The sequence below is a fragment of the Malaya genurostris genome, chromosome 3, assembly GCF_030247185.1.
Source record: "Malaya genurostris strain Urasoe2022 chromosome 3, Malgen_1.1, whole genome shotgun sequence".
NCBI lineage: Eukaryota > Metazoa > Arthropoda > Insecta > Diptera > Culicidae > Malaya > Malaya genurostris.
The window spans coordinates 106589796-106615100 of NC_080572.1; the positions used below are offsets into that span (position 1 = coordinate 106589796).

The 25305-nt window shown below is 36.8% G+C and overlaps 1 protein-coding gene across 4 annotated transcripts in view; it reads right to left on the bottom strand.

The window, feature by feature from the left end:
• Nucleotides 1-25305, bottom strand: part of LOC131435352 (heterogeneous nuclear ribonucleoprotein L) — a 655533-nt gene that overhangs the window by 40611 nt on the left and 589617 nt on the right. For all 4 annotated transcript variants that reach the window (XM_058603157.1, XM_058603156.1, XM_058603158.1 and 1 more), the window contains 2 exons: nt 6166-6344; nt 4628-4720 (listed from right to left, as the gene is read on the bottom strand). In XM_058603157.1, coding sequence (XP_058459140.1) covers nt 4628-4720; nt 6166-6344 — 272 coding nt within the window. The remainder of the gene's footprint in view (nt 1-4627; nt 4721-6165; nt 6345-25305) is intronic.

Below are 25305 nucleotides of genomic sequence, written 5' to 3' on the forward strand. Positions count from 1 at the left end.
ATTATTTATGACAGAGCATTCTCGTCCCGTCACCTATCATGGAGATATTTCGAGCAGAATATTTACGAGCGTACTGAGTCGGAGTTGATGACAATAGTAAATATGTTCTGAACAATTGAAGAATTTTCAAAGCGGGCAGGATTATGAGAGCAAATATTTATTTTTCAACTCTTTCGCTTGAATTTTGAATGCCTCCATGGTGATGCATTAGACCAATTACATAACGGAATAGATAAGAAATTCTTGTTAAGTGAATGAATTAAGAAGCTATATACCCTACGGCGCGAGAAAACAAGCTCGTATCGTTTGATTTCTCTAGGAAGTATGAAAATGATTTTATTCAAATGAATTCAAAAGCATCGAGAAGTACGTGTCCTATTATGTTTGTGGAAAAAATTGTATTGTTATTAGTGGAAGATTGCAAATTATAGGGCCCCTGCCGCAAAACGTTTTTTAGTCATTTGCGGTGAGCACGATATCCCTGGTTGGCGGTTCAATGCATAGGACGGTAGTCTTACAAGCTAGTTGTCGTATGTTCGAGTTCCGACCTGGAAGGATTTTTAGTGACAGTAGGATCGTAGTACCAGCCATGAAATGATCCTGTACGCAGTGAGTCGGCTGCGAAGTCTGTTGAAACAGAAAGGCCAACAAATTCCACAAAAGGAATGTAATGCCAAGACTTTGCTTTACGATATCCCAAAACTCACGAAACGATTAATTCTAAAATTGCATGTGTGATTCCTAATTGCTGTAACTAGTGCGTTAACGAAGGATTACGTGAAAAAAAATTAACGAAATGGTTATTCCGAAAAAATAAATAAAAACAAATTTCTACACGAGACGAAATATTTTCTTTTTTATCTTTGGTCCGGTAAAGATATTCGATACTGAATGTATCTCTTCCGATTCGGTATCTTGGATAATTTATACCGTTTTACCTTATATATATATATATATATATATATATATATATATATATATATATATATATATATATATATATATATATATATATATATATATATATATATATATATATATATATATATAATAGGTATAAATTCGCTTAAACTTTAGAAAAAATTTCCAATGTCATATACCAATCAATTCAGCTCACCGAACTGAGCAAATGTCCGTGTGTGTGTGTGTGTCTGTATGTGTGTTGTCAACTAAGAGGTCGAGATCTCAGAGATGGCTGGACCGATTTTAATCAAACTAGTCGCCAATGAAAGGTTTCCCCGTCACCCAGAACGCCGTTGAATGGTTTTGAGATCGGATGTTTACTTTTGAATTATTTAAAGTTTTATGTCACAATTTTAAGCTTTTTGACAATATCTGTCACAATTAACCTTGAAAACAAAATATGTTTTTAGACTTAGATTTCGAACGATAATAGCTATCCAACAAGCCATAGATTGTTGAATTCCGTCCATTTTTAACGGAGATATCGATATTTTTGTGTAAGTGACTTTTCGCCTTATTCCAGTAGTAGAAGTTTTGAGCGCTGCATGATAAAGCAATGCTTGGAAACAACGTGGAACACGATTTTTTATACTGTTACATACAATTGTTTTTAAGTACCACTAAGACAGTGTACAGTAACCTTTTTCATGGCATTTTGTTTCGAACCGATTTTAGCACGGTTCGTTTTTGGCAACATAATTGTTCGAGTATGGCATGTAAACTAGATGATAGCAGCCTTTTCAAGTTAAAAGTAATTCCATAATTATTTTGACTTAAACTACTTACAGTAATAAATGCTGGAAGAACATAACACCCATACACCATTCGAATCGGTTCGTCGAGATCAGCAAATGCGTGTGTGACAAATAATTTCACTCAATTTTCTCGGAGATGGCTCAACCGTTTTCTACAAACTCAGATTCATATGAAAAGTCATATGCTCTCAAAAAAAGTTCCTGAATTATGTTTGGATCCGACTTCTGGTTCCGGAACTATAGGATGATATGTCAAACGAAATTAAAATTAGGTAACTCATTTTTCTCGTAGATGGTTGAACCGATTTAAAACCAGCTAAGATTGAAATGAAAGGTCTTAATATCCTATAAAACATATTGCTTTTTAGTCAGATCCAACTTCAGGCTTAGAGGGATACATGGTGATTAGTTTAAAACTGTGCACTCTACATACATTAATCGGGTTTATCGGATTTGCAGATTCGGATAGTCGATAACCAAGTAAACTTATTTAAGTTTTAACGATATTCAGTTTTCGATTCGGAAGGTACCCAAAAATTCAATTCGCACTACAATTTCTCAAAGACGTCAACACTGATTTTCGAACATTTTGAATCAAATGTAAACAATAAAGCTCCTCAGGTGAATTTAACTGACTTCGGCTACACCGATTTTCGAATTCCGGTTCCAGCATTGAATCGTTTCTTACAGCTCAATCGTTTTCTCAAAACAGGCCAAATCGAATTTCAAAAATAAAAATTAAAATTAAAGGATTTATGATCCCATATAAAAATAATAAATTTTATCAAATTCTGAATTCCACTTCAAATTACAGGGTGACGTGTTTTTTAAATTTCAATCCAATTTAGAAGATGACAGTTGGAGTCAAATCTATTGCAATTTATTCGTCATATTAATTTATGGCCATACGAATCTTTGTGGGTTATGCTGGTTGCTGAATACCGGCTCCGGAAGTACCGTAAATAATGGCGAAAAACTCTAAAGTGGAACTTACTTAAACATCTCATAGAATGTTCAATCGATTGTCACACGCTTAGAAAAAATTTCGATCCGATGAACGATTGAAATCTCAAATCGCCGCTTAAAACGACGGTCATTAAAACAATGTCATTTTTTCATTGAAAAACACTGATAGCGTGGATTGCTCTGGTTTTGCACTTTCGAGCAGAAATGCAACATTCTGACGGTGTTTCATTGCGATTTTCATGAATATTATCTCACAAGTGATAGCGAAACCAGCTTCGAATTTGCAATTTGCGATTTCTCAGCACCAGTTAAACCGATTTTTAACAAATCTTGATTCAAATTAAAGCTCTCATTGTCTTAATAGATACTGTGCAATTCCATCCAGATCCGACTTTCGCCTTTATATGGTGAAGCAATTATATGAGGTGGTGAGTGTCAAAACTTTCATACCGTCATACAAAATGACGATGCAAAACTGGTATACATCGGTATGTGCTGGTACGGAAGAAGAAAACACCACCGTCTTTGCAAACGCAGCACTCAGCGTGCTTAGATCAATTGCGTATAGCGGGCATGGTTGCACATTTAAATCTATATTTTTCAGGAGAAAAATCGGTAAATCTGCATCGGGGGATCAAAATTCGGTATTGAAAATCTATATATGAAAAATGATAAGAAATTAAATCGCATAGAAATGAAAAAAATTAAAAGTAGTTCATAGTGAAGTAAGACGTATTCACGTCAAAGCAACGAAGATGGTATTCAGATTTTAAGCAATGTCGTACTGATACAAGTGATGCGGAACGCTCAGGTCAACCCGAAAAATATTAGGCTAATTTTGAAAATCTTGAAAAACGACCGAGAAATCAAAGTGAGATTACTGTGCATATCAAATGGAAGTGTTTTTACGCTAAAATCTTTTCCAAATGGGTTCGCTCACAATTGAACAAAAGCAACAGCTCATCAACAGATGTTTAGCACTGCTTAGTCGCAATAAACAGGATTTATTTTGTCGGTATGTAACAGTAGACGAAACATGGATCCATCATTTTACTCCGGAGTCAAATCGGTAGTCAACTGAGTGGCGTGAAGCCGGAGAAAGCTGTCCGTAAACGCAACTGGTAGCGGGAAAAGTCAAAGCATCAGTTTTTTTTGCTCAAGGTAATTTACATCGATTATCTTGCAAAGAGAAGAACCACGAATAATGACTATTACAGTGAGATATTGATGCATTTGAAGAACGAAATCGAAAAAAGTGGCCGCTTATGAAGAAGAAAATAAACATTTTGCACTAAGACGATGCACAAGTAAATGATTACAGTAAATACAGGCCAAATAATAACGAATTGGGAATCAACCTGTTTCCCCACCAACCATATTTTTCTGATGTAGTCTCCAGGTGCTTTGTTGATCTCAAAAAGATGCTTCAGGGAAAAAAATTTGACTCGCATGGGAAAGTTATCACTGCAATTGAAGCCTATTTTGAGACCAAGGATAAAGCGTGGCATCGGAAAGGTAAAAAAAAAGCGCTGAAACGATTGTATTGCACTTGAAGGTGTATAAAACAGATTTTTGCACAAGATATGTTGTTCCGAGAAATTTTTGAACGATGTTCTACTGCTGTACTATATAGTGAAACTTTTTCATATCTCAGGCATGCTTCTCGAAATGTGCACTGAATGAACAGCACGAACGATATTATATTTGTTTTTGTCTCTTTTGTATTCTCTTTGATGCCTTAGAAAAGAAACGATGAAATGCTAAATTATCTTGAGATCGTGTTTTTATTAATTGAAAAGCGCAGCCGATTTTTTGACCTATAAAAAGATTGGCATCTTTGAACAGTGAAATTAACATCGTGCATCAGGCACACTTACTGGCCAGAAGAAGTTTATTCTCCCAATATTACCAGACTATTTCCCCAAGACCAATTGTATACTTACCCTGACGACGTTTCCGTACAAACAGAACAGATTGAACAGCTTATCGGTGTTGGCTGTGTTATTATCGAGGCCGTACACCATCATTACTGCACCCTGAAATAAGATGAAAAAAATGTGTGAACGTGGAAGAAAACAGTGTAAGATCAAAGATTTTATCAGAGATTTTTCTTCTTTCGTCGCGAAAGAGTGAAAAACTGCCCACAGCTAGTAGATTCAATTAAAAGATAAAAGCTGCTAAACAATAATGTCATGAGGCAGGGGAATGACAATGCGGTCGTACTGTAGCTAATATTGTAGTACACATTAAATATCGTCTCTCTTTTTCACTGTAAGAAATGATGCGGTGAAAACAGAGAAAATTCAACTCAGGCATACCGATTTTCCCATCATACAGTGCGAGGTTCGAACATAGATCGGCTGGTAGCCTTGCGTTAGGATTGGATTTAGAATTACACGAAAAAAAATAGTTTTCACCCAATCATATCTCAGAACATGCTTTCAGAAATTGAATCACCGAGTCTCTCATCTAACGAGACACACAAAAATTGCATGCCGGGACAAAAGTAACAGTTGGAATGTTCAGTTGGCAATGCAAAGGGAGCGCGACTCAGAAGCCGACCAAGTCTTTTAAATTTAAATCAACATTGTGAGAATAAAAGTAACAAAAACTACATCAAGAAACGGAATGACTTACTGCGGTACAGAAGAAAGTCATCGAAGTAAACAATTCGAAGCATGTTCAAGTTGTTTCTTATTTTCGTTGAATCTTTTGTGCTAGATCCTTGACGTGAACCATTAGATTGTGTTATCGAAATATTTGAAAAATAAATGCCGGAAATGTTTCAGAAATTGGTAGAACGAAAAGTTTTTTTTTCGTTCGAACTGAGAAATGTGTCATTGTCAGAAGCAAGATAAACGGTCCGTTGAACTAATGGGAAGTTTTTGTGACAGGTGAATAATGATAAAATTAAAACTAATGATAAAATGAACCTGGGCTGGCCTCATTCCGGAATACCATAACATGAAAATTTCACATGCCATGACTGAAATCAGCAGTAGCGGCGGGGAGTAAACATATTGGAAAATTCCTTCACAGTACGCTTCACATTGCGACCACCAGTAATTGAAAACAACCGTAACAGATAGCATACATTTTGGCGCTTTCGTTCACCCGCAACGAATGAGCTCAAGAAACTGGAACGAATAATTCCGTCACAAACCAATAGCAATGTACCAAACATCTCCAGTTTGTTATGACGCACATTGTTCAACATTTCTATGAAAAGTCAGCGAACGTTCAGGAATTTTATTTTTTTCCCCAGAGGAAAACCTCATTCATTTTCCGGTGTGTAATAGCAATGAAAACAACAGCTCATGCGACGAAAGAAAACGTCGTGAATCTCCTCCCTTATTTATAGTACGATTAAAGCGGGTCGGCAATTACTTTACTGCTGTTACGAAACGATGCGACATAGTGAAACACTGGCACAATAATTTTCGATTCGAGACAGTACTGAACCAAAATTACAGATACAAACCTGTTGCTGTGCTGGTTGGATGAAGTTGGCTGGGCCATTCCGAGTCAGGGGTGGATCTTTCATGAGTCCAACATGCGCCCCGGCTGGGGTCGGCTTCCAGTTTTCCGACGGGTGAAATTCGGGTGGCGAAAAGTTCGGTGCAAAGCCGTTGCCTCCACCGGCTCCCAAGAGAGCTGGCTCTGAAAGAAGGAAGAAAGAGAACATTTGGGGATTAGTGAATGAATCGTGCAGAAATTGATAGTACTAATTTAGCTGCTGATAAGACTAAATAAATATATCCTCGTACCAAATTGTTATTTATAAATCTTACTGTATCTTCCAGTTTTGTACACAAACCACAATCTTGGTCGAACACCAAATAAGTCCTACTTTTTCACATTCAACAAATATACGATTATCCATTTTGCTAGGAACTTATTGTTCTTCCAATATATACAAGCGTGGCCACTAGAGAAGAAAGCCTTTTTCCGCAAGACATGTTTAAGAGATTTCAAGGATGCTTAACGAGCGAAATAACTAACGATCGTTGCAACATAGCATAGCGGCTGCAACACCAAAGGCGAACGAGATACGAGAAGAGTCCTTTGTCAACCCGTTAAGCGAAACTCTATACGACATGTTTCGTATAAGCAGTGGAACGTTGGCAACAAGACTGGCAAATTGTGAAAATTTCCACCGTGTTCAAGCTTATTATCGGATCGCAAGAGTACCAGTTTGTCGCACTTACAAGACTTCTTCTGACGGATGCTGTACCATCATCATCCTTATGAGGAGATGGTTTCCGATAAAAGTACCAACACACTAAAGAGCTTCGGGAGCGTGTTTGGGATGTAAGAGCAAACTGTCCAAGTTGTAATACCACAGTTAATTACCGTTTAATGAATAAAATATATTTACCGCGTAATTGATCAAGTCGATAATACATCGAATTAATTTGTTCAAATATTGGAAATTCAAAAACTGTATAATATCTCATAGTTAATGTTAGATTCAGTCCAACCATCTCCAAGAAATTAATGTGAGTTCATTTTTGAACTCCCGGAGACGGGCATTGGAAACCAATTTAGCAATCGACACTACATTTAGTCATCAATCGCCAAACCCTACATTCAAACAGTCTCATTAAACATATTTTTTCGATAGGAAAATTTCAGAAACGAATTTACATTATTATAATAATTAATATTATTATTAATTTCGTGAATTTATACCCAGCTTTAACTTTTAGCAGTCATTTATCGGGTCGAATTTACATTGATTTTTGACACTATTCAATTTGCACATAATTAATCACTTTCTGAAAATTGAGCAGATAGAAAAAATCTCCCTAATCGGAAGCGACAGTCATATGATCTAAAAAAACTTGTTTCACAACTTATAGCTAATAACGGGTCTACATTTGTTAAAATCGGTGTAGAAAAAAATTTATTTTGTCGTTTACGTCACTTGTACCAGTATATCTCTGGGACCAGAACGAGCAGCTATTAGAACTTCAAATTTGATTTACAATTTTTTCGAAAAAGCTCCAGCTTATAGAAATCGACTCAGTCATTTCTGAGAAAATTAAACGGAGAAATTTTATTGAACTGTGCCCACACATCCATACACACACCGCTATTTTCCGATCTCGTCAAACTTAAACGAATGGTATATAACAACAGGGTTCTCCCAGGCTCCGAGATCAAAAGTTGGGTTTGCTTTGAATGAATCTTTGTACACATCTTCAGTATGGCAAACCATTTATTTTTCAATTCGATTCAAAAATGGTTGCAACTCGAAAACTATTATTCGTGTAATAATGACGTCTTAGAAGAAATTGTAGGAAATTAATTTGATACTCCGAAAAATATACGCTAAAACAAAATTGAATGTCTTTTCCAGAATTAGACAAATAATTGAAAAAATGAATTTAAAAAATTATTGTTTCTCAAAATTTATTGCGATATTTTGTCTCAAACTGGTTATTAAAACTAATCTTTTGTGTTAATTTGGCACTACAGGCATTTGCATACCATGAATTTATTCATGAAAAATAGCGAATTAAATACTAGAAATTAAATTAAATATGATTAAAATGATGACACTTCTCTCTGATCTCGGAGATGGCTGAGCCCATTTCAATAAGGTTAGGTTCATTCGAGAGCTTCTATTGGATTATGATTCAAGTTCAAAGACCAAACTGCTGTCATTTCTGGTTTTGGAGAAAAAATCGTATAAGTGACGTAAATGACAAAACGCTCTTTTTTCTTCGATGGCTACGACTTGTTTGAGAGATACTATTGAACCGTGGATAATGTTCGAAGATCAAATGGCTGTCACTTACGGTGATATAATGAAATGAGTGACGTAACAAACAAAACGCGCTTTATTATCTCCACTCAACTTTCTAGTTGTTGGTTAAACCGATCTCAACCGAACTACTACTGGTTCATTAAACAGATTCGAAGTTTAAATGTCTGTCACTGTCACTCAAAGTGACGTAAACAACAAAATTGACTACCGCTCGGATATGGATGAACCGATTTCAATTTTAATCTGGGTCGTGGATCGAAGATCATATGACTTAAACTTGAAGTTTCGGAGATATAATCGTACAAGCGACGTTAACGACAAATCTTTTTTTTCTATCCGCATAATCATTTGAGCAAGTGGTCTACGATCAAGTTCTAATGTATTATTGCTGATATACTTGGTTTGAAAAACGTTGCCGGATATATGAAGTAAAGATTGTCCCAGAAAGTATAGAAGCACTTTGATTTCACTGTAAATAATTAAAATAATTAGGTGTTATATATTCAAATTTTATTCGATATACTGATAATATTAGACTACAACAACAGAATATTATTCTCAACATTTACTACCTAGCCATTGTAGACTAGCTGACGCACCTTCTTGCGAACGTTCCTCATTAAATTCCGTTCAGACTTCTTGGCAACAAGTTTTGACAATTTTTTCCAATCTTTTTCGAACTGTTGACTGGTTTCGGCTGCCGAGACATGTTTCCTAAGATGTGCCATTAACGGCATTAACGACCAAAATTCCTCAATTGGTCGAAGTTGTGGGCAATTTGGTGGATTCATGTCTTTTGGGACGAAAGTGACATTTTTGGTAGTATACCATTCTACCGTTGATTTCGAGTAGTGGCAAGAAGCAAGATCTAGCCAGAAGACAACAGGATCCTTGTGGCTTCGAATCATGGGTAGAAGTCATTTTTGTAACATTCCTTGATGTATATTTCACTGTTCATTGAAGCAGTGATGATGAAGGGTTTCTTAATCTTACCGCAGCTACAAATTGCTTGCCAGACCATAGCTTTCTTACCAAATTTTTCGACTTCAATCGATGACTCGGACTGGTTTAACACTTGCCCTTCTCGCACCGTATAATATTGTAGTCCCGGCAAGGATTTGTAATCGAGTTTCACGCAGGTTTCGTCGTCCATGATTATGCAGTTCAAATTTCCAGCAAGAATTGTATTGTACAGCTTTCGAACCCTCGGCCTGATCGATGCTTCTTGTTTCGGACTACGTTTTGGTTGCTTCTGCTTCTTATAGGTTCGAAGATTCAAACGTTCTTTAGCACAAAGAGCATTTGACTTCGAAGTGCCCACTTTTTTGGCCACATCCCGAACTGAAAGCTCCTTCTTTTGATCGAATGCCTTCAGTATACGTTTATCCAAACGAGGGTTAGCAGGGCCTTTTCGTTCGACCCGTTTTCGGTTTATCCTCAAAGGTGTTATCCTCACCGAACTTCCTGATTGCATTTCGCACGGCTTTTTCACTTACTCCTTCAATTTTTGCTATCCTTCTCAGTGACAGTCCGCGTTCTGTGGACCATTTGTACACAATTTTTCGACGTTGTTCTGCTAAAGGTCCACGCATTTCGAAACAAACTAATGAAAACGAATAAACAACTGCACAAGTGGTTAGAGAAGAGTGTAAACAGATTCTGAACCATTGCGAAATAGCAGCGGTTTTTGGTTGCGTCCATACTTTCTGGGACAGTCTTTAAGCGCTGGAGCATGCTTTTGTGAATTACTCGAACCCAAATGCGTGTCCGAAATAATCATAAAAAACGGCACAGCATGTCCAAATAAGATTATTTCGATGGTAAGAGAAAGGCATAATAACACTACTAGGTGGATTATAATAAGCTTTGCTAAAAACGTTCTAACTAGACAGTTATAAATTGCAAAACGAGTTCATTGCTTTTGATCTGTAAAAAAAAAGTTTTGTTTTACAATTTTTCAATGATTTCAACGATGTTTTTTCAGTATTTTCCATTGATAATTAGCTAATGTCTTCAAATTGTGTTAGCATGTTACTTCTTTAAGTTTTTTGAAAGTAGCTAACGAGAATAAAATGGAACAGCAAAATGAAAAGCGACAAAATTAGCGAAAAGAAGAGACCTCGAACCCTTAACTTCTCCTATCAGAGGAAGTTGCTCTGTCAATTAGACGACGATGCACGTGAAGCACACAAAGAAACAGCCTAATGTAACAAAACAAACCTAGCATGTTAAGACATGCTCGGGAGTCCCGCAGTTTAATATACAGTCCTACCTCTACGGAGGGTCGGTTTTATGTTTGATACAAAGCGAACAGTGTCAAAACTAAGTAAAATTGAGCTTAAATCCGGGGCAAAAAAAACGATAATAATGAGAAGACTTTAAATTGTACTGGATGACCGGGAAAATAATTTGTGCGAGCTTACCATAATTGGGCAAGATTCTACAGATGAGTAAGATGCCGCACATACTTATTTAGGACTAAAAAGGTGAACGCAAGTGCACTTCGAGTACATGTTCGGCACGAGTGCCTAGAAGGGAGGTTTAATGGACCGGAAAGATCATGGTTCCGGTTTTCCGGGATTACCACAAAATACTTTTGGAAGACTATCTCAATGCAAGAAGCGTGTATTAATAGAGCGATTTAACACCGAAATTGAAAGGGCCTTACATGAAGGACATGAGCATCGTTTCCATGGTTACAATCAACGGTTTAGGATTCCCCATTACTTTCCCCTCCACCTTGTTCACCAGATTTGGCCTCTTCAAACTATTATCTGAACCCAAATCTTGAGTCTTCCCTGAGAAATCAATGTGAGTTCCATTTAGTAAATTTAGACCTCCGGAACCTGATACCGAACATTGTATAGACAAAGTAAGTTTGCATGGCCATCGCTTAATATCACCTACAAATTTAGATGTTTTCCGTTCTCCACGAATCGAAGTAAGTGAGCTATCCCGGACCATTTTTCAAAATATAGAAATGGATATTTGAAAGGACGCGAAAGGTCTTAGACATGTGCGACTGAAATGGCATGCCAGTAAACGTGAAGAAATGTAATAAAATAACCTTCTCTCGGCCACAGTTACAAATTTTATCAAAATACTTAATAATGATAGTTCCAGTGAGAAAGATTAAAGTATCAGTTAAAAACACCGATAAAAGGCGCACCTAAAATGATGTACATAAACAATCTTCAGTTACATTTTTTTTTCATCTGAGGACCCGTTCCGAAACGAAATACAGGGTACGGGCCTGTATAGAAAGGCAGTTTAATGTTATCTTAAGCCGAATTATACAATTCTGGTAGAAAGTTACCAGATAGTGACCTAGGTTTAATATTGAGTAGAATAAATCCAATCAAAATATTCACGTCTTTTTTGTTAGGAACCCGGGATTTCTCATTCCATGTAGTATTATATTTACTCAAATTCGAAATTTGAATATATAATGGCAAAAATTATTATCACATCGTTTCCCAAGTAACAATTTTTGTTATGCTAGCTTATTTGTGACTAGTTTGCAACCAGAAATTTGAGTTATTGTTACTAACATCTAGCCACTTGCGTGACTCAAAAAACGCAGTTTCTACTAGTAATGTACTATCCTGGTTTTATTTATGTTTCAAACACCTCTAGCGACTCCATAGTGTGATCGCCATATTGAAGCCAACAAAAGTTTTTTAGGTTGCATTTTCGTTATTATTACGTTGGGAAAACCTACCGATAGCTATCTGAATCAATGCAGAAATTGCATGTTATAAACTTATAATATCTAAGTTATTGCTACATCAATTAACCGTAACGATTTACATATACGCTTACGTATTTATAATGTTTTCGCAACCTTTTTTCAACTAGTGGCTAAAACCATAGCTGTGATTAAAGATATGTTGGAATCAAGTAACGATAACTTACAAATGATAGCTAGTTCAATGTTTATGTTTTAAAGAAACACTGCCGTCACCATGTTTTAACCAGCATAACATAAAAAAAACATGTTCGTGCTCTTGTTGCAACATAGTAGGGCTAAGCGGTATCAGAACTAGTTACGGGTTGCTAATATTGGAGTCAAATAAACTTATTTTCAACTAGTAGCTAGAAGCATAGTTATTATCAAGATACGTTTGGATTAAATAACGATAGCTTATAATTTATAATTAATTCAATATGACGAAAAGATGTGGTGATTTGAAACCTAAATAACCATTTCGTAACTAGTTATGTTATGAAGAAACATTGCTGTCATCTTGTTTTGATCAATATAACATAAAAAACATATTCGTGCTCTTGTTGCAACATAGTTTGGACTTAGTCGCATCAGAACTAGTTGCGGATTGCTACTTGGGTTGCATTGGGCATATCGTCGACCTGTACATGTCCGAACAACCAACTCCGCGCTACCTTTGGAAAATGCTGACAAGTAGTTGTCCTTCCGTCCAGTAGGTGAAGCATCTATATTTCCTTTATTCCTTATCCTTCCCTGTGAGCGATGGAGATAGTGGCGAGTGGCAATGGTGGCTACAGTGCTGTTGAGATGTTTAATTTCATGTGGAACGGTATCAATTCCCAATAACATTTTCTAAGTAACTCTTAGGGATCAATCACCGGACATCCTACCAGTGTGTACAATCTATTATCATTAACCAGTCTTGAGAGGAATCGGTCTCTCTATTCGTGAAAACTTAATGGTTTGCCATACTGCAAATGTGTACAAAGTATTATCCAGATCAGAGTATGTGAAGTCTGATGGCTTACTACCCGTTTCAGGAATTACTCTAGTACTTCATCAGACTAAATAATTCATTGTTGTCCATTTCATCAAGTCTGGCGACGGTGCGATTAAGTCCAACAGCACAACTAATGAAACGAACAAATTCTAGATGTTTGTTGATTAAGACAAACACCCAATAACAGTTTATCAAACATGCAAACTGTGATCTCCTGACAATCCGAGTCCGACTCTGTCCAAACTGGAATCAAGATATCACTTTCAATTAGGACCGGTACTTCTCTAAGGCACCTGAACACCTGGCCCGGAATTCACAGTTAACAAGATGCCATCGTCATGTTCGAGATTACTGCAATGGCTTCTGGCAGCCACTACCAAGCATCCCAGTCCCTAATCAATTTTCTTAACATTCCCGAAGACAACATGACGGCAAAACTACTGTAACTCACAACGGAAGCTGGTGCAAATAAGAAATGGTATGCTACAAATAATTCGACCCGGCATGTCGGTTGCCCTCCAGTTGCAGCTATTCACAGCAGCGGTGCAATATTCCCGACCTGACTCCTTGCTTGTCCATGAACACGTCCTCTCGACACCCGGATGCGGAAAAGATGTATGAACAGAAGATATGGAACCCAGGAAAATAGTATTGAATATTTCAGTGGCTTACTTATTCCGAAGGAATCTGACTTTACTGATGGAAATGGAAGTAGAAACCACATATCGATGGAGTAATGTTTTCCGACCGTTTTGAGACGGACGAAAACCTTTATTAGTATAAATATATTCTACCACGGCAAATCAAACGAAAAACGTTTTTCTAGAGTGTTGTTGCATAAATTAAACAGAAATAATGTAGCTTCGAAAAAGAACTCAACACGGGAACGGAATGTCTCTCGAGCACTAAGTTAGTTTTGGTCTAATCTGATCAGTGAGTTCCTGATCTGGGATCAACTCGGTAGTGTATATTCTAATTCTGATTGTATCGCTTGAACATCGACATTAGTTATAACCGATCCGAAGTTTTCCTTTGAGGAAACTGCATGGTTGCTCTCAAAATTGCAGATTATGTTTCAAATCTATTATGCATATATGTGACCCATTTTCGCAAAATTCAATCACCTTCAATCTTCACAATATTGCATTTCGTCCAGCAATCACTGGCAAACACAAAGCTAAATGTCACTTAACAAACAATCTTAGAAGCGATTCCCGTTGCACTAGGCAAGCACGTGTCGAGCAGGAGTAGACCGAGCTCCGAGAGGATTGGAACGGATCCTTCTGCTTCCGGTTTGTGTGCACCAGCGGCGGCAGATAACAGGGTGCAAACGGTGATGGTGCAAGAGGAACGTTCCCGTGCATAATGCGCTTGTGATGAAGTTTAAACGTTCCGCACTCGAACGAAGCGCCCTAGATGGTCGTTTATTTTCTGCGTCTTCCCTGTCTAAGCACGGTTGAAGACGCTTCGGGTGATGGGTTTGAGTAGTTACCTTTCTACCGGCGGGTTTTCTTCCGTACGGTGCAGCACACTTTCAGGTAGTTTCAGAGCGAGCAAAGAGGCACTGTGTGCAAATCACGATAAGAAGGGATCCTTACGCTCATAACATCAACCTGAAATTTCAGCTGAGACTAGTGGATAGTATTTATCTTTTTTTCCTATAGAAGGCTTCTCGGTATCCTCTCATGACCTACAGTCAGGATCCATTCGAGTAATGATACCATTTTCAGGTTCTCATCTACCAAACTGAGGTCTGCTGCCACAAAACTTCACCAGTCTTGACTATGCGATTCTTCTATTCACCACCGTTGTTAATAATATTGTTTGGTTTGGAAAATAACGTCATTAGCCGAGTAAAATTGGTCAAAGCGCCCTTCATGCACTTCCAAAACAGTGCAAGCAGCATGTCTAAGTGTTCATACCTCCTCAAAGTAACAGAAGAGAATCGAGTCAAGTACGGCATCGCAGTGGTAACGGTTTATAAATCGTTATCCTCTGTTGTACTTTTTCATCGTTGATAGCCAACAGATGGTGCCTGCCATCGTCGCCGGGTTGAAAATAACCCAGCTGTGGTTTCAATGCTATATTCAAGGGTCCAGCCGTGCCAAACCAAAGGACTTTGTGGACACAAACACAATAGACCAGCAGCACATTGAGGCTGGCGGACAAATGATGCAAATAAATTCTGCTTCATTACCATGGATGGCCAGATACGTGCAAACAAACTCGATGCACTATCGCTATGAGTGTGTTTGCACCCGAGTGTGATTGAGCCAAGCGAGCCCGCTTCGTCTGATTCCACACAAAGCAACGGGGCGATGAATAGATCGTGAAAAAATGTCCTTCTTTCTCCCACGACACACTACTATGCAACTGCATCAATTCCACTGACAGCATTGCTTCCGGTACGAAAACAGCAAATGCCTGGGCCATTAGTGTTTACAGCTTATGCAGGACTTCTGCTGGTGTCGGGGCCCTATCTCGCCACAGTCGGGAATAAATAGTTAACGCGGTCGTATATTCTCACACGGGTCCGACTTTTTTTTCCCGAGCTCGACTCGACTTTAGACTGCAGCGAGGCTATCTGGATGGTGGATGATGTCCTGCCCACTTGATCAATGTACGGTGTGGTCAACTCACTACAGGTCGAAATATAGCAGTCGTTACGTAAAATGCATTATCGGTGGCTTTGAAATCGTAATCGTAGTAAGCAAAGAAAAAAGTCGATATGGATACATTGCAAGTACGACAATGGGATTGACTGTCGGGATCTGTACTGGAAGGTAAACACTCAAACGCTCGGGTAGGGATTTTCAACGAATTTATTTCTTCAAAAAATCAGATTTTCTTCTAGTCCATGCTGAATCATACGGAACCGCAGCGGTCCAAAAACACCGGAGTTATTCCAGATCGCGTTGGGGTATGTCTATTCTGCCGTTAGGAGTATGTTATAAAGGTGGCAAAAAGTAGTTGATCAAACAGCTCTAAGTGGAAAGTACTTTGAATTTACATCAAAATCTCGAAAATATGCGGATCAACTAAACTGGAGTTCCCAAATTAGTTTTGAAAGTCTTTTAACAACTTGAAAAGTCCTGAGATGAAATGCCATGTCAAATTTCAAGCACAATTTTATGGGACCACAATCCGGATTTACTAGAATTGGACAGTACATTTTATAAGCTCTAGTAAGTCCTTCACATTTTATACAATTTCCTTATTAATGCCATACTTATATAAAATTTTATGTATCAAAAACTTCTAACGGCAGAACAGACATACCCCAACGCGATCTGGAATAACTCCGGTGTTTTTGGACCGCTACGGCTCCGTATGAGTCAGCATGGGCTAGAAGAAAATCTGTTTTTTTTTACACTGGACGCATCGAAATTGATCAACGGTATCAAGAGTTATGATTTTTTGAAAAAATAAATTCGATGAAAATCCATACCCGAGCGATTGAGTGTTAATATCAATGTTCGCCCTCGAGCTTTCGCAACAAACCCTTTTTTCATTTTCACTAAATTAGATTCAAATGTAAGATCTTGTAGCTCCAAATTTTATCCGTTTTCAACCTATGGTTGCGGAACTACAATGTGACATGTGCACAAGACATCCAAAAGAGGTACAGTCACTTTTCTCAAAGATGACTGTAGTTCGCTTTCATATGTCGTCCGAAACAGTCAACACAGTATACCGCAGACTGCCGGAACGACAGGAATAATAAACAGTCATATGAATTGATCAATAAGACGATTCGAAATGAATACATCTAAAGAACAAAATCTAGTGATGATTGCGCAACCAAAGTCAATCGTTATTGGTTTGAAACGGTGTCACATTCAACCTCCCGATCACCAAGCAGTAACAAAAATCACACGGAAAGGAATCTGTTATCGTTATCATGATTAAAAAATCATAAAACTAATCATCTTATCCTCTCATAAAATCATGACAGTTATTCATGATTTTATGATCAAAATGATTCAAACTTTTAACAGTAGCTCTTCTTCCATGAAAATCCATCATGATCGTAATATGCGTTATTTGCGGAATACATTTTATACGAAAATCGTAACACTAGGTGGAATAAAACCGGTTTTTAATTTTGCAGACACTTTCTAGATGTAAATTGCTAGACCCCAACGCTCTCCTTTTTGTTGTTTGTTACTTTGGGTCCACAGCTACAAAATCGCGGTTTTTTTCGTGAAAGATCGTAGTTTTGACTTTAAACAGCCACCAAAAATTCCAAAAATTGGAAAAAAAAGGAAACGTTCGTGTCTAGAAATACATCTACTACAACTACACTGCTTTGATTTGTTGATTTCTGATTAGTCTGCGCTGAGATACAGTGGACACCGCAAATCATTTTTTTATATAATTTATTTTACCTCGGCTTTAACCATTTTGGTCGTTCACCGGAGAGTTTCTCCGCAAATCATGATTTTCAAGAAGCGTTCTCAAAACTACTTCTTTATTGAATTATTTATCGATATTTTTCCACGAAAAAATTATAAAATGTTGTTCAAATGATACTTAGTGTTCTGCAAAACATTGATTTTTTTAACGATTTTTCTAAAAAAATCGCAAAAATGATTTTTTTTCATCTGTTGGACCCAACCCTTTCCTTAAAACGTATTTATGCATAGAATTATATTTCAAACGTTTTATCGGAAAAACAAAAAAGCTTTACTGCTATTACCGACAGAACTATTTGCAAGATTTTAATATGAAATATTTTTGACGTTTGACTGGATTCTGTATATAGAAGCAAAAAAGTATGAAAGCATACCCGGAATAATAAACAAATAACTGTTTTGAGAACACAGTGTTCTAATGTCTTCGTTCAAGACCACAATATTTGATTACTAAAAATGATTCAAAATATATGAATTAAAATTAACCTTTAGAAGAGACTCACTTTTTGGCAATTCGAAAGCATAGTATGTAAAACATTAGTCCAGATTTCTGTAAAAATGTTGTAATCATACGTGCAAAATGCGTTCAAAATACCATTTCATTTCATATTTGAATGGCAGAATAAAGAAAATCAGATAGGTGCAACTTAGTTTGTAACAGAAGCAGACATTCATCTAGAAAATTGAGTGGTAAATAATAAACAAGATCAAGCAAACTTATTTTATTTATTTTTTTTTACATTATAAAGCATCATTTAAAGAATATTTAGTAAAATTTTTGTATATTAATATTACAAAAATAAGGCGGTTACAGAGCATTCCCCAAAACCTCTTTTGAGAATCACGTTGCGCGGTGAACACGATAACTCGGCGTAGAATTATCTGCAATCAGAAATGTTCTTAAATTGACTTAAAGTACGAGATATTTCTCCCCCCTCCGTCGTTCTCAAGTTATTATTCTGATTTTTTTAACAGTTCGTGGCATATTTAGGCAAAAGCGATCTTACGCTAAATTTGCTTCCAATTTTGAGATGAAAAACTACCATAATATGCAAATGGAAAAAATTCATGGTATATAAGGCCAGATTTTTCCAGCGAATCTACTATATTTCTATAGAGAAAGGCAAAACATTTGATTTCTAGAATTGGATAAAAACAATTGCTTTGGAAAGTTTTTTGTCCGGATCTTGCAAAAAATAAGTTTTTAAACGATTTTCGAGTTGCTAAATCCTTGTCCGGTTTTTAAGCTCAATATTTTTATGCGGATTTTACATTCGAAAATACTTAAAAGAGTTGTCCAAACTTAGTTGTACCTTGCTTTCAGCCGTTCATTTGAAATAATGTCATATTGTTATACATGAAGCCTAAATTTATACTGCAAGGAAGACCATGAGAACATCAATACCCTTGAAGCTGAAACAGAAAGAATCGTTCATGATTCGAGAACTTTTGACTATTGTGTGTAATCATAACATGAAAATACTCTCTTTTTTGTAATCATGACTCATTTTGCTCATTTGCACAACCGGAATTCTGCTCGTACAGTTTTTGTAACAAAGGCTGATATAAAGGTAACAAAAAGATAAACAGATCACCACTAGGTGAATAAAAACAGGTTTTTCGATTATTATTTCCACTTAAAATCAAAATCGTCAAAAAACTTGGATTTGCAAATACAACTGTGTCTCGTGTGATAAGAACCTTTTAGGAACGTCTCAGTGCACGAAGAAAGATAGGAAGTGATCATGAAAGAGGTCCATTGACCAGTAGAATCGCGCTGGACTATAAAAAGTTGCTCACCAAATCGTGTTGCATCGTGATGGAAGATGAAACTTACGTCCAGGCTTTTTTGTTCCCAAGTCTAAGTACGATGCTACAAAGGATGTAACGAAAAAAGCGCTCATTTCGTCATTTCTGGAACAATCAACGATGCGATTTACGCGGGAGAGTGCTTCAAGAAATGTCTCTTGCCATTTGAAAGGAAGCACAAAGTACCAATTTTGTTTTGATTTTGTATCCTGCCACTACACTCAAAACGTATTGGAGTGGAATCAAGCTGGCAATTTTGGGTCAAAATAAGTGAACCCACCAAATCCACCAGAACGACATTCAATTGAAAAATTCGGATCAATTATGAAGACGGAACTTCGCAAACAACTCGAAACTATTAGAACTGAGTAGGAATTAAAAAAAAAATTGGATAGTGATATTCAAGATGGGGAAAAACAGAATAAAACAAGCTTTGTAAGTCATAACTCGATTCAATTTTGATGAATGAATTTGCTTGTTCCTATTTTAGCGAATACACTTTTCAAATGGTATTGTGCCTTTATAACGTCATCAACTTTTATTCGATAGGTAAGTTTTCGTATCTCGAAATTGCTTTATTTTTCACTATATTGTATTGTTCTTTTTTCGTTCTGTCTCGGCCATTACAGGACATGAAATCGGTTTTGCGAATTGAGCGCTACTCTGGATTCTATGAAACACAACTCTGATGGCATCAGATTGAAACAGAACTCCGTATATGTACTCAGACTGAGCACGATCTAGTTGGTTCAAGTTTCAGTCTCGCCCCTGTGATCAGAGATGTCCATCTCCTCTGTGTGACGAAGAGCAAGAAAAATTTCTCCCCTCGCACTGACAACTTCAACGAGAGCTCTTCTCTTTCACATATATACACCACTGTTGTATAAAGTGTACACGCATCATGAGTGCGTTTGTTTATTTCATTTTACCTCCTCTACTAAATCGCACCAAAGTGCTAGAGCAGAGCTAATAAATTCTCTGAGGTGGATGCAGATACTTTCACAGAGGTGTACACGCCGGTGAGCACTCTGGTGTATGGTTTGCGTAGAAGAAGCGTGGACACGCAAAATCAGCAAAATAAAACAATTTATCGTAAAATTTTCGGTTTTCCTTGCAAATTTTTCATAGCAAGGCCAGATCTACTTTCTATGTTCGCTCACCATCACGCGCCAGTGGTCACTTGGGTGTTCTTAGAAGAGAGCGCGTGAGAGCGATTCATGCGAAGAGAATGTGTTTCACTCGCGCCAGCTGCTTTAACCACAAGCACACACTCAAATGCTGTCTATTCGACACTGAGAAGAAGTGCGCTTTCCTTTTTGTGCGATGCTTCGTTTTTTGCATCCTCGGTGTGGACAAGAATCTGACGCCAGCGTGTATCACTCTGGTGAAATGCCATCTCTGCCTGTGATTTTATCTGCAAGCAATCGCTAAATCAGCCTTTCTCTCCATCAGACTAATTTGCTGATTCAGGCATCAGGCTAAGCACTGCATACACTTTCCCAGAACTCAGTTTAGTTTCTAATCAGTAAAATATTAATACCAGGAAAAAAATTACTCCAGAGACGTATAATAATTTACGATATCTTTAAGATTTACTTTTCAACTACACAGTTGAATAGAAACCTGAAAAGGTAAAATATAAATACCTTATCAACTACACAACAGTGAAGCTATGAATTGAACACACAGTGAGAAACATTGTCTTATTTTCATAAAATTCACTAATTGTCGTTGATTGGAATCCACAAAAAAATAATGCCCACTTTATTACTTGAGTGAAATTTTGGTACTTCTTGTGATGTCTCTCCCGACAACTACTTTCAATTTAGCGAGTCGTTTGTTTTGAGACTACACCCCCTACGTGAAGATTCTGGTCACAATGATTCGAAAATGTCACGGCTCTCGAGAATGGACTTCAGTTTAATGTCATCAAATCGAACGATTGTTATCTCACGAAGCAACGTCGTTCGGTGATCAAATCAAAACGGCGACAATTGCAAGACCGGCGAGCATTTATTACTTTTTCAAATTGTGTTTGTTGTCCTTACAGGATTGCTCTCCGGAGACCACTTCTTTGGTCGATGTTTTTATTTTATACTTCGATGACAAGATTTAAAAGTACGTCCTGTTAGATGATAGATGAATTATTGAGAATAAATTTGATTCAAAATAAAATCGGATAACAGTTCTAAGGGATAAACTTCAGAACTATTCAATCACTGGATTTCATTTAAATGTCTTCACTTTACCTCTGAATGCAGTGAAAATAAATCGTAACTCTTCTCGAACTTCCAGGCTTTAATTAGTTATGATAGATCGTTTGTCATTCATATTACTCAATTACAGTTACCATCCTATTCAAATTAAAAGCACACAAAATATCACTCTCTCTCTCTCGCACAGGAGAGCTAGTTCTTAATTCAAATTACCAAAATAACGAGCTCGTGATTTCGAGCGATGAAGCTATTTCGGGCAGTATTATAATTATCCCAATATGACCACGATGACAGATCCTCAAATGAATACTAATGTTATTCAGCTACTCAGGGGCCATCTCTGCATTTATCCGTTGGCCTAAACCGGTGGAATCCTTAGCTACCGCAAAAAGACGCCTTCAATTAATTCACACAGAAGCGATAAATCTTAAACATTTAACACGAAGAATTCTTTTGACCCTTTTCGAAGTGGTGAATGTGTTTGTGTTAAAAAACTATAAATTAAAATAGAAAAAAACGGTTTTACTGACAGCAAATGCAGCTAGTTAAAAAGTGAAGGCAAAAGTTTAAATTTAAAAAAAACAGTGAGCGGAAAAAGAATTTATTATATGAGACAAGCTGGGTAAAATGGGGTTTCTCTGAGGTAGATGAAGCAATACTGTCTCAAGTGGATGTTAGTTGCTCTTGCACAGTGATATTAAGGTATTCTAACAGTTCTCAACACGAACACTATAGCAACTTGTTATTGCGCTCGAGTTTTACCACTTTTCATAGGAATAAAAAGCTCTTCTAACTTTTCCCTTGACTCACCTGGCATTTTTCTTGTCATTCAGCTGGATGCGGATAAAATTCAATAGCAGCCTATGGAACAATATCTATTCCATTTGAATCTAAGTTTTAGAAAATCGAGCAATTTCGAAGAAAATCGGAGCTAATCTCCGTTTAGAAGTTTTTGACCACTATCTTTGGTTCTTAGGAAAACGGAATCCGAAGATCGTTAAAGCCATATACAATTACTGTGAAAACCGACTTTCGAATCGAGTCCCAGAGGGCTGAATGTCATATACCATTCGACTCAGCTCGACAAACTGAGCAAATGTCTGTGTGTGCATGTGTAATAAATATTATTATTCACTTTTCTCGGAGATTGCTGAACTGATTTGCACGAACTTTGATTCAAATAAAAGGTCTTATGGTTCCATATAAAGTTCTTGAATTTAATTGGATCCAACTTCCCGTTAATTACAGGATGATATGCATAAAAAATGTGAAAAAAATATCACTCACTTTTCTCGGAGATGGAAGATCCTAAGATGCCATAATAATATCTCAATTTTCATTCGGATCAAACCCGTGGTTCCAGAGGTAGTATCAGTATTAGTATAAAAATGTCAATTTCAGGAATACTTTGTTAATAAGCTACCTCTTTATATTGGCCAGTGATTTTCTCTAGTTAGAGTCTGTAATCAAATAAACCATTGATAGACCCACTAGACTACCGGTACATCTTTATTCTAAAATTCAAATAGTCATAGAGAATCGTTAAAAAATTTGTAGGTCATATTAGTGTATGGTTGAATGACCGGAAAGCTGATTTTTAGATCTTGTTCCATAAACACCAACTGTTTTTGCACTAATCACCCTGTAATTCCGAAACCGGAAGTTAGATCCAGATAAAATACAGTCATTTTGTATGGAATACAGCACACAAGACCTTTCATTTGAACCTAAGTACATTAAATTCGGCCCAGTCATCTTCTAGACAGTTATGTGTGCCACAATTGTAAACACTGAGACATTTTGCGATCTCGGCATACTTAGTCAAATGGTAAATTACACACGGTCCTCCGAGTCTCGGATCAAAAGTCGGGTTTCACTTATACTATTACAACTCCGAAGCCAGAACTGGGAGCCAATTGATTTTAGAACTAATGAAATTCGATGGTTACCCATTTCCAATACAACCCATTGACACCTTATTACTACTCAATGGCAGTTTACATCAGGGTACCAATGGGTTGTACTGGAAATGTGTGACTATTGCACTTCACAAAGCGGTAGATACTAAAAGATTCAGCACCTCAAAAAACGTTCTTAGAGATGTATGAATCATCGAAATTCAAAAAAATTAATTCTTACACAAAATTTTCTTTGCGGAAAATTGATTTTCGACTTGGAAAATTTTGGATTGATTTGATATGAAACTGAAATTTAAGATTGTAGTTTTTATGAAATTGTTCGATCGTATTGAAATATCTCTTAGATCATCTCGACTCGTGTTTTACATATGGTATTTGATATTTTATCCACAATTTTTTGACTCTAGAAATTTCACACACACCTCCTCCTACTTTGACCGCGATGTGACAGTAGTTACCCATTTCCAATGAGGCTCAAATTTGGCATTAGGACTTGCTTTAGAAAATAGAGATGACCATCTTTGGCACCCTAGTGTACATGCACGGCGCTCTGCACATGTGTTTCATTTCACCTTACACTGTAGTTCAACGGACTGAATAATTTCACGGATTGCATATTATATTATATATTCATCTATCTTTATCCATTCAATCCATCATTCATTTGGTATTGGTAGGTATGTATTTAAACAAAGATGATTGCGGTATTACAAAAATAAATAAATTAATTGAGGCAGATTTATCAGGATGAAGAATTAAACCTATTTTAGAATTAGAAAATATATAAAACCTTTCCCTCCTCCAAGTGAGCCTGCATGGCTGCCCCTATTATCGATTTTTTTTCAAACTAAAGTTCATTAGACTTGCAACAACAATAAATAATGCTGCATCAAACTTGTGTTAACAATAAGAATCTATAAGGTCTCAAAGATACCGGGGGTACTTCTGATAAGTACTTAACAAATAACTCAATAAGTCGTGTGACTGACACACAGATGGAGTTATCGTTGTCAAATCCATATTTATTTTTATGATAATTTGTTAGTTCATTAAGATTTATTGTCAGTTGAGCACTATTGTTCAAATAAATAAATAAATATGACGGTTATGAAGTAGTAACCTTCAAAAGACTATGTGTGAAATTTCACGACATTTCGATTAATCACAAAAAAGTGACAGCCATTTAAGTGAAGGTACTTTTGTCATTTTCAAAACAATTCCGTGTGATACCTTATCATTGCTTGTTGATGAAAGACAAAAATACTGTAAAAGCTTAGCAATGGTTTCAAAAATTACAGGGTTGTTACGAAAAATTTCAATATTAAAACGCGCGATATTTGAGCGAAGCGTTTACACCACTATTTTTGTACAGGTGATGCTTACCGCAGAACTAACAGTGAAAATTAAATTGCTTACAATTTTGTGATTTTGAAAGAAGTTAAACAGATTTCAGCAAAGACAATTATTTGCTGCGACATCTTCTTGCTCGGCAAGCGTTTCCTTCTCGGAAAGAAGAATTTTAAGTTAGACCACATCAGGATGATCTGATTTAATCTTTCTAATGACAGTTTCCATACAATTTATCGCTTCCTGTTTGGCTTTTGTTTTCTGAGGCAGCGCCTTCTTCGGTTGTCGGATTTTACTCTGAATGTCTTTCTTCTCTTCCTCATATTTTATTCTTTTATTTGGAGCAGAGAAATGCCCATTGGAGTAAGTTTCTGTCAAACTTGCTCTCCGGCAGACGCAAAACCTCGTCATCTTT